Below are 10993 nucleotides of genomic sequence, written 5' to 3' on the forward strand. Positions count from 1 at the left end.
TGAGAGAGCCACGAATGACCTACAAGAAAGACCGAATCAATCAAGTGCACACAAGTGAGACACTAAGCTACATTAATGGCTAATTCAATGTCTTTCTTTGTTGCTTTCACATCATCACGGATTTTCTTACATTCAAACTCTGAAATCTCACCTAAAAAAGAAGTTTTAAGCTACAGGAATCCCTTTTCCTTAGAAGAATCTTCCACAAAAACCTGACAAAACTTCAGAAACAAGAGGCAGCAATTATAGTCAAAATTGTATGAATCTCAGCAAACAATGAAGGCCAAATTTACAAGCAACTTATGCACAATACTCACCAATATCTCCTTGGCATTGTCATCTTGATTTAGAACAATCTTCAATCTTCAGTCCTCTTTGGGCATTAAGGCCACTTGGTAGATATGACAACTTTGGGTGTTTAAAATACCAAATTTTCAAAACAGAATGACATTCTGAACCAACAATTGATGGCTAAAGCAAACTTCTAGGTAGTATTCCACTTCCATAAAATTCAAATTTTCACATTGTTGGCTTACCAAATATTCTAATGCTATTAGGTATTTTACATCACATGAAAAAAATTTCAAACTTCAATTTTTTTTTAATTAAATGATAAAGCACAACAAAGAATTTCATTTGAATAACTCCAATAACCAAGAAGCAGAGGCAAACAATCAATAAGACACGACTCGAGTCACTAAAACATTGTGCAAATTAGATAATACTTGAAATACAATTGAAATCATAAATATAAACACACATCACTCCATTAATCATTACAAACACTAAAGGCACACCACAATATTATTAAAATTATTTACAATACAAGAGATGGCTGAGACTTTCGGTGCTGCATGTTATGGCTGAATTGATAAGCTGCAATGTTTTAAAGCATGGAATCATTAGATGAGTATAAATTGAAGAAAATCCACTGGTACTAAGAAATGTAAATCCAATGCCATCACTTACTAGATTGAACATTGAAAATTAAAAATTAAAAAAATATCTTACCAGTGGCAATTTTAAGCACAAGGAACATCCTTTTCTGAGAGAACAATCTCCCAAGAACATCTGTCAATTTAGAAACAAGAAGAATCAAATATATTTAAAATAATGCCAATTTCACAAAAATATAGATGACTTTATATTTTTGCATTGCATCTACTCCTAGTCAGAAAATACAGGCCAAATAAGCTCATTAACACCATGTTCAGTTCACTTTTAGAGAGAGGAAATGAAAAGACTACAAGATGTTAAAATTTTCTCCCATCAAAGACAAGAATAGAGTTCATAATTTGTCTACTCTTTTATTCTCCATAAACTCAATCTTTAAAACCAAAAAACAATTATCTTTTTCATTCCATAACATACCTTTTTTTTTTTCAATTTCTTTCTATCTTAAATGATTATTGCCCTTCTGTTAAAAAGAAAACAAAACAAAACAAAAAATCTGTCTTGGTTAGTTGTATTTTTAATGTGAATTAATTCAATAAATACAACCAAAAAAAGAGAGAGACAAGAATAGAGTTCATAATTTGTCTACTCTTTTATTCTCCATAGACTCAAATCTTTATAACAAAAAAATGACAAATTATCTTTTACATTTCATAACCTAATTTGTTTTCAATTTATTTCTATCTTAAATTATGAACCAAAGAAAAGTAGAAAAAAAAAATCATATTATTGCTATAATATGTATTACCCTTTTATTTTTAAAAAAGAAAAAGAAAAGTAGAAACGATTTCTGGGTTAGTTGTTGTTTATTGTGATTTAATTCCACAAACAATCAGACTTTTAGGTTAGTAAGATAGAAAAACAGAGCATACGTAGAAGAGAAGAGGAAGAAAGATTTTAGCCCTTACCTAATCCTCAAAACTGAATTTGACCATCTTGCCCCAATCTTTGCGACCTCTCGCTCATAATCTCTCCTCAATTCAGGACAACCAACAATATGCAGTTCTCTTAGGGCAGTGAGGCGATCCATCCCTTCTGGCAGAGACGATAATTTTGGGCAAAATAAAATCTGAAGTGTGCGAAGAGAACTGAGATCGGGAAGCCACTCTGGCAATACCCCCAAGTTCTCACAATTAAAAATACATAAAAATTGTAGAGTGTCGGCAGATCCTTTAAGCCCTTGGGGAAAACTCACTAATTGTGGCAATCCCCCAATATGGAGTGTTTGAAGACTTGTCGGGTAGTCATCCCTTTCCATTAAATTAAGTTTTTCACATCTTGTAATATCCAGATATTCCAACGCGGTTAGGTGTTTCATACCTTGCGGCAAAGATATCAGGCTTTCACAAAATAAGAAGCTCAAGTGGCGAAGGGCGGTGAGGCGTTGGATTCCTTCATTAAAACACTCTAGTCTAGGACATTTATAAAAGGACAAATATCGAAGAGAAGACATGCACTCGATTCCGTTGGCAGGTAAACGCATTTGTTTTGTGGCTATCACAAAATGTCTGAGGCTAACCATCTTTCTTATATCCCTTGGCAACTCTTCAAGATCTTCACACTGCAGTAATATCAAAGTTTCCAAATTTTGTAGATTGCAAATGGAGTTAGGCAATTTCTTTATTTTCCTATTTCCACATAAGTTGAGATATCTCAAATGCTTCAATGTACCAATTGAGCTTGACAACGTCTCCAACTTTGAATATCTTAAATTTAGCAAGCGCAGGTGCTTAAACCTTGAGATGCATGTTTCCACCAAAGATTCATCAATATTAATAGAATCAATAGTCCGCATGTTGTTATTCAACTTGTGTAAAAAAGTTATTGTTGCATCAACACCCAACTTACGGTCCAAAATTGAAACGTGTCTAGCCTTTTCAAATTTGTTGGTGTTATTAATGTCTTCAATTAAGCAATAATCATTTTGTGCAACATATAACGAAAGATCATGTAACAAATCATGCATTTTAAATGACCAACGAATATTGTCTTGATCTCGATAATGAACTTCTTGAAAGAAAGATCTTGATAACAACTCTTTCAAATATTGTTCTCCAATATTTTCCAACTCTTCAGTACTTTTGTTGGACTTTTCGAGGAGCCCATTTGCCATCCAACACTGAATTAAGTTCTCATTACTATATCTAAAATCCTTTGGATACAGTGAGCAATAAGCAAAACATTGTTTTAAGTATGATGGCAACTTATTGTAACTCAATCTTAATGCCGGTAAAATGTCTTTTTCCTTTTGCTCCAATTTCCATATCTCATTATCCCTTATAGAGATCCAATCCCGCTCCTCGATTTTAGAATAAAGTAAACTCCCTAAAGTATTCACTGCCAAAGGAACACCTCTGCATTTTTCCACAATATCTTTACCAATCTCTACTAGTTTTGGATATTGTTTGTCCTTTCCTTTTTCAAATGCCCATTTTAAGAACAAGCATAGACAGTCTTGCTCAGGAAGACCTTTCAATTCATGGATGGATCCAAGAGTCATCACTGACGCAACTTTGTGACTACGTGTAGTGACAATAATTTTACTTCCTTTGGCACCTTCTATTAACAATATTTTCAAGGCATTCCATTCACTGCGATCCTCATTCCATACATCATCCAAAACAATTAAAAAAGATTTTCCATTCAAAACATTTCGTAAATTAGCTTGCACTTGATCCATACTCATGTTCTCGCTAATTTCACCACCTGCAGACTTAAGGATTTCTTTTGCCAATCTTTTAACTTCAAAATCTTCTGACACGCATACCCATACTCTATGATGAAAATTGCTTTTAACCATTTCATCATTATACACTGACTGGGCAAGTGTGGTCTTGCCCATACCTCCCAACCCAACTATTGGAATCACAGAAACATTACCATCATCACCTGGTTGCATCAGAAGATCTATTATCTCTTGCTTGTCTTTATCCCTCCCAATAACATCAGAATCAGGGATAAAGGAGTGAGTTTCCCTGACGACAATATGCTTATCGTCAAGTTGCCTCTCTTGAAGATTAAATTGATCACTAAGCTTTTTTATCCCTTCTAACCTCTCTCTAATCTCCTTCATTCTATGACCCATTTTTAAACGGAAGGCAAGTGGATTAGAACACGAAAAGAAACGGCGTACCTTTTTACCAGTGCTCCCATATGTTTTCACCACTTGCTTCCGTAGAGCTTCACACTCGAATTCATCCAGCACATCCACCGCATCATAAAGCACATCTTTGAGTTCCCCCAGCCAGAGACTAAGCCCATGTTCTTTTGCTTGCCTCTCCTCGGCATCCAACAACTTAGCTTGGATGGCAGACATGGTTAGCTCAAGATTTTTCAGATCGCTTTCGACGCCCCATGCCAAGCAAACCTCTTGGTAAACAATAGATCCTAGCTTCTCAATGACTTTTTCCGCAACAGAAGAGACCAACTCCGTCATGTTTACTGAGGTGGAGGAGGGGAGAGTTATTGTTGTTCTTATTTTATCAAATGAGGACGCTGCAAAGTAGAGGAAGGGACAGTTATATGGCTGTTGTTGTTACTTTATTAAATGAGTACGTATAGTCCCCTCAACCCTGTCCCACTCAATTTCTTTTTATTTTGCATAGATTTGTTACATATGATATGAAGCCACAAAACGAAGTGTGTTGCATTTACAAAATCACTGCAGATATGTTGGCTTCAAGAGTCATTGGTATGGGATTTTATTTTTCTTGATACTCATTAATTATCAAAAACTTATTTAATTGAAAAATACGTCAAAATGTAATATAATTTTATATTATACACAACTAATTTTCAATTGAAAAATTGCTAAGCATGTCTTCTTATTGACTCCATTGAGATATTGTTAGGTACATCATATAACCTATTAAAATATAATTTAATTTCACCCTAACAAGACCGTGTAACTCTTTAAGCCAATATGCATTGTTAACTACTTTCGAATACCATAATCTATATAATTAAGTAGCTCAGTTGTTTCATAGATAATATCCATAACTATCATTTAACATATTAGAAACTTACTAAAGGATGGACAAATTCACGTATGACTAAAAAAAAAAACCTATTTTATCTGTTACTCTTAGCTTTATTCTTACTTTGTGTAGGGAAGATAAATTAGCTCTTCTAATCTTTCTTTATGCAAATTACTTGTTAATCTAGCACAAAAAAAAAAAAATAATGATAATTACAATAACTAATCGCTAACCAGTGCAATGCACGGAAAAGCTATTGACAAAAAAAATAATCCAACGATGAGTAAATAGACATTTTGCTAGTTAATATTTTTTTTTAAAATGAAGAAATATTTAACTTCTATGTTTTTCCATAGTTTAGAAGTGTTGTGTAATATACAACATTATTGAGTTGCAAGTGCATAATTACCGGAACTTACAAAGTAATTTACAATTCTTAAATTAATAAAGCAAAACTCCAAATAGTTATATATATACACACACTCAAAACTAATATAAACTGCAAAGATATAAACAAAGACCATGATATGAGAAAGACACCAAGTTTCAAATTTGAGTAGCAATATGACTTTCTCGTAGTAATAATAATATAGACAATTCAAAATATGGAACAATATCAAAATTATAATACCTAATTCCATTATCTTTTTTATGTTGAATCCCAATAGTTATATATATACACATGATTCTCTCTTCTTCTTCTTCTTCTTTTTTTTTTTTCTTTTTTTTTTTTTTTTTTTTTTTTTTTTTTTTTTTTTTCTGATGAGTCCTATCAGAATTTTTGTTTTCTTTTTATTTAAATAATGTTGATGTCTAAAAAAAGTCAAAAGCTTCAATTATATATAAGAAACAATTAAGCTCATTCTTTAAAATTTATCTCTTGTATTTTGTATGATATGGTAATTTTCATTCAAACTTTAAAATAGATTATGTGTCTTACCTTAATGTTTTCCGTGTGGTGAGGACAAATAGAACGAAATAGGTGCTTCATGCTAAAAAAAAATTTCTTGTGGTCAAATACCAAACCTGTAAAAATTTTAGTGAAAAGGAAAAACTCATCAAGAGCAGTAAGAGAGAAAGAAATTACTCAATGAAAAACTACAATGAATGAAGAAAAGATTTCAAATTTGAACTTCCAAAGAACAGCATAAATTTCAGCTAAGTTAAACTTGTTGTTGAACACCTACCAAATACAACCAAGAAATATAACTTTATTAATCTACATGTGAAATTTTTAAATGGACAACGGAAATTTTTTTAATACTTATTGAGAAATAAGATAATCTGTGATTTTTCCTAAATTTTTTTTTTAAGTAATGTAAAAATTTTCCTAGATTAGTTGAATTAAATCACAAATGAAAACTCTAGAACAAGGTTTTGAAACCCAGATCATTCATTAAACTGTAAAGGGGAAAAGTTTAAGATTTTTAAGGTCAAACCGAGGTTGAACCGAAATCGAACCGTGATAACGTCATAATTAATATAATAATTATTTAAATATAAATAAATATATTAAATTTGTAAATATTAGCAAAATTTACTAAAAATATCTTTAAAATTGAAACAAAATACATAAAATAGTACATTATAAGATTAATAAAAAATAGTACAACATAAATAAGCATAAAAAGAAATTTTTATAATAATCCTTTAAGAGAAATCATTTCAATTAACTAAAAACGACTTTTAAAATAAATTCATAAATTGCATAGGTATTACTCTTAAATAAAAAATAATTTAGTAATATTTAATATGTTGAGAAAGATGATAGAAGTTTAGAAACTATAAATCATGTAAATTTATTATAAATTTAATAATATTGCATATTAGCTCTCAAGAAGAGCATTTGGTCCGTTAATCATGGTTTCAGGTTTGCTTACAAGGCAAGGAAGTCAATACTGTTTCGGAGGGCATTTTGATTTGGTTATGAAAATGAAATATTTCGATACCAATTAATACCGGTATACCGTTTTGAGATTACCGCTAATTTGATATATTTATATATGTTAAGTTAAATCCCTATAATTTGTAAAAGAAATTTAAATTTAGAAATAAAAAATTCACTTAATATGTTAAGCTTTAGTTAAAGTGTGAGCTAATCAGTAATATTAGGCCATTAATGTATTTACTATTTACTATTTAGTTTTTTTTTTTTGAGGGGGTATTTACTATTTAGTTGATAATAATAATAATAATAATAACATTAATGTCTTTTTCTACCTGCCGCTGGAAACTACTAAGGTTTTAAAAAGATTTTAATTAAAAAAATAAAAGCTTTTACAACTTTGAATTATCAAGTTCACGTGGGTTAGTGTCGTATCAAAGGCACACTGCCCAAACTTCAAGTTTAAAGGCCATAAAAGCTTACACATGTCCTCAAAAAAAAAAAAAAATTTAAAAGCTATTACTTGAGTCTACCGTCCATAAAACCATAAGATAAAGAAAGAAATAGAAAAGAGGGAAGAAGTCTGGCTTTAGGGACTCTGCGCGAAGAAGAAGAAGATTAGAAGGACTAATTGAGAGGATGAACGGAAAAATAGTCACCATCATGGCGACGGTGAGGATCTGAGCTATCTGGTTTTTTATTCTTATCCACTTACATCGTTTATTTTGGGTTTTTTTTTTTAAATACCGGCTGATTTTTATTTTTTGGCCGGAATCTGATATATTTCCCGTTATGGCCGGTACAATCCGGTATGCCCCGGTATTTGGAGCGGTAAGAAACAACCATGTTTGGGTACCGGTTTAGGTGCCGGTACGGTAAATACCGATGGTACCAGCCGATACGGTACGGTATAAACTTCCCTGTTACAAGATGTGAGAGCTCTTGTTCGAATCCTGGCAGCCACATTTTTTTTTTTTTCCTATTTCATGACCGGTTGAACCGGCCTACGGTTGAACTCCGGTTTATCCAGTTCTCTCCGAACTCAGGTATATCCAGTTTTATACTTAAAAAACCGAATTTCAGTCCGGTTCTCTGTTTTTCAGGTCGCGGTCCGATTCGGTTTCAAAACCTTGCTCTAGAAATCAATTTCATACCTTTTTTTTTTTTTTTTTTGCGTTGATTCGCAGTAAACACAAAACAAATAAGCAAATAAAATTTTCAACTAAATAGAAAAACCCTAACATTGATTTGATTTTTCGATGGTAGTGACGGGAGAATGAGTCAATTTGGTCCAAAAATTGCTGTTGGCAAGTGCCAATGATAAATAAATAAATAAATAAATATATATATATATATATATATTAATTATAAAATCAGACATACCTCATCATTATTTGTTGTTTGAAAAAGAAAAGTATAGGATCACGTTATTCCTCATATGGATCCTGTTTTAATTTTTTAAGACCTGTTTGGTAAGCCAACTTAAACTCACATTTTAAACAACTTTATACACAATTTAACACATTTTTTTACTCACATGTATATCAAAAATACCCAAACAACATTACTTAAACTATACTACCAAATAAACCCTTAACAATTATCTAAAAAAAATGCTTTCACATAATTAAAAACAAAAAGCAAACATGTAACCCATTGCCTTACCCATTACGTTTACGTTTAGCAGTTTAGGGTTCATGGAGAAAGAAATATCAAGATAACAGAGACGGATTGCAAAATTATATATTTTTTTTCAAGGATCTAATAAGCAAAAAATGGATTGCAAAATACTTACCATGTGTATGAGGGTGTGGTAAATCTTGAAGCCATAATTGGGTGATGCTACAGAGCGATTAGGGCTTCCTGCGTTTGGAGAGAGAAAGTTTGCAGAAATGATCGTTTGAGAGAGGGATAGGTTTGTTAGGGTTTTGAGGTGGGAAAAAAGGAGTTATAACGTGACTCTCTCTCTCTCTCTTCTTTTTTGAATCCTAATGTGAGTCTTTTTAATGATTATAATCTAATTAATGATTATTTGAGTTTTAAAAAAAATATAAATTAAAAATATTGATGTGAAAAATTGTGTAAATTTTAAAGACTTTGATTGTGTATATATATATAATATAAGGTCATGTTAACGAGTGCCGTAGGATATTAATTAACAATCTAATTAAAGAAATTTTTTATTAAAAAAAAATAATTAATATTTTGATAATTTTTACTTTATCTTATCTCCTACTATTTTAACCTAAAATTCATTAAAATAATATATAATAAAGTTTTATTATAACTGTTACTAATTGAAAATCTAAAGATAGATTACATATTTTTTTAGAGGTAGAAAAAGGGTTGGCCCTTTGCTTGTTTACTTGAAAAATGAAGCCCAAATGAACTTCAAATATAGCTTAAATTGGATTGAGTTTTTATTTTTGTTAATGACTTGTGATTTTCCTTCAATTTTTAATTTTGGATTTAATTTGTTTGCCTACTATTTATTTGACAAATTTTAGCGATTAACTTTTATGTACCGTCTTTAAAAATCTTACTTTTTTTTTTTTCAAAGTACAAATACACTTTTCATTCTTTTAACAAAAAGCTAATAAATTGATGCCAAATGCTCTAGTAACAATATATAATTTGGTTAATTTGTTTTATTCCCTACTTAATGTAAAATTTTTCCATTCATTTAATTCAAAATTCATGCCTTAGGATAATAAAATTAGCGTATTGCCAATCACCAAAATTATAAGTAGTGTCTTCTCAAAAAAAAAAATTATAAGGAGTGCAATGAGATCTAAAACCAAAAAATAATATTGAGATGGCAATATTTAAGTCATCATTCATGTATGGTGTGGGTGTATGTGTATTCATTATTTGCTGGTGAGTCTCATCTCCTTCATGCATGTTTATTTAATTTGGTGATTGGCAATACATAAATCTCATTAGACGACTAAGACATAAACCTTGAACTAAATATGGCAACGAGGCTATTAATCTATTATTAGCTTTTTCAGATTGCTGGAAATGCCCCATGCCAACGAAATCTTGTGGTAAGCAAGCCACCATATCTCCTGAATGACCATTTCCAAATTTCTGCAATGGAAAAGGCCAACTCCATCATTTTTTTTTTTTTTTTGGTTTTTGCAGCAATGGTATCACTATTGGTGTGTAGTGTGAACTCCTCTTTTCTTTTCTTTTTTTTATTCTTTGCCTTTTCTTTTCTTTTCTTTTCTTTTTTAAATAGTATAGAATTTAAGACCTCACTCCAAGATAATCATGTTTCATGTTTCTTTACACTTTCTATTGCAAAGAATCAAAGTTATAAAATGAAAGGCGAATAATTTAGGTGGTTTGGTTGTTCTTGTTTGGCTGCTTCTGAGAAATAAAAATTATGAAACCCAATTGAAATTCAAATGCGCATTAAAAATAGCATTTTCGAAGTTTTGAAAATGAAAATTTCGACGTACGAACTATATTATAATTTTTTTTTTTTTTGAGAATCAACTATATTATAATTAATCCAATGAAGTTGTTAATACCCGCAATAAAAAAAGGCCTTTGTGAGAAGACAGTAAACAAAGACTTGACTCATACCCCTCTCTCTCTCTCTCTCTCTCTCTCAAATTATTGAACTCAAAGATGAGGAAGATGAACCAACGTTGTTCTTTTTTTTGGTAAACAGCGCAGAACCAACGTTGTTCACAAAAACTAGAATATATAAGTAAAAACAATGATAAATAAATAAAAAAGAATATATAAATAAAAACAACTTTTGAAGATTATCAAAAAGCAAATAAAAAATAAATTATAGTTTGTCAGTTTGTCCTCTTTTTGAAACGCGGAAAGTGTCAGCGTGTGTTATTAAAATTTTCAACCAAACCACTCAGTTCCCTTTTTATATTTTTTTTTTGGTTAAAACCACCCAGTTATCTACAAAGGTGTTTCCACTCGAAAAAAGCTATAAAGTGAGGGGCATTAATTAGGATCCGAATTTCTTTAAAAAAAAACTAGTGGTAGACTCGTGAAGAGCAACCAAACTACCTTGATGATGTGAAGAGCAAGTCCGTCATTTTTTGTTTTTGTTTTCTGAGATGAAGGAAGGAAGAGTGAATGTTGCTTAAGTGTTGCTGGGCACTAGACTAGTGCATGTGAAAGTTTTGCTGCAGATGAAGTGAAAGTG

The 10993-nt window shown here is 31.0% G+C and overlaps 1 protein-coding gene across 1 annotated transcript; it reads right to left on the reverse strand.

Moving 5' to 3' along the window:
* Window positions 1-630: 630 nt before the first annotated feature.
* LOC112003419 (putative disease resistance protein RGA1) lies at window positions 631-5957 on the reverse strand. Its single transcript, XM_065759568.1, has 4 exons — window positions 5872-5957; window positions 1863-4449; window positions 1012-1071; window positions 631-876 (listed from the first exon to the last, which is right to left on the reverse strand). The coding sequence occupies exons 2-3, from the start codon at window positions 4388-4390 to the stop codon at window positions 1023-1025; spliced, it is 2577 nt and encodes an 858-aa protein (XP_065615640.1). The 5' UTR covers window positions 4391-4449; window positions 5872-5957; the 3' UTR covers window positions 631-876; window positions 1012-1022.
* Window positions 5958-10993: the final 5036 nt, after the last annotated feature.

The sequence above is a fragment of the Quercus suber genome, unplaced genomic scaffold (genome assembly GCF_002906115.3).
Source record: "Quercus suber isolate HL8 unplaced genomic scaffold, Cork oak 2.0 scaffold_332, whole genome shotgun sequence".
Taxonomy (NCBI): domain Eukaryota; kingdom Viridiplantae; phylum Streptophyta; class Magnoliopsida; order Fagales; family Fagaceae; genus Quercus; species Quercus suber.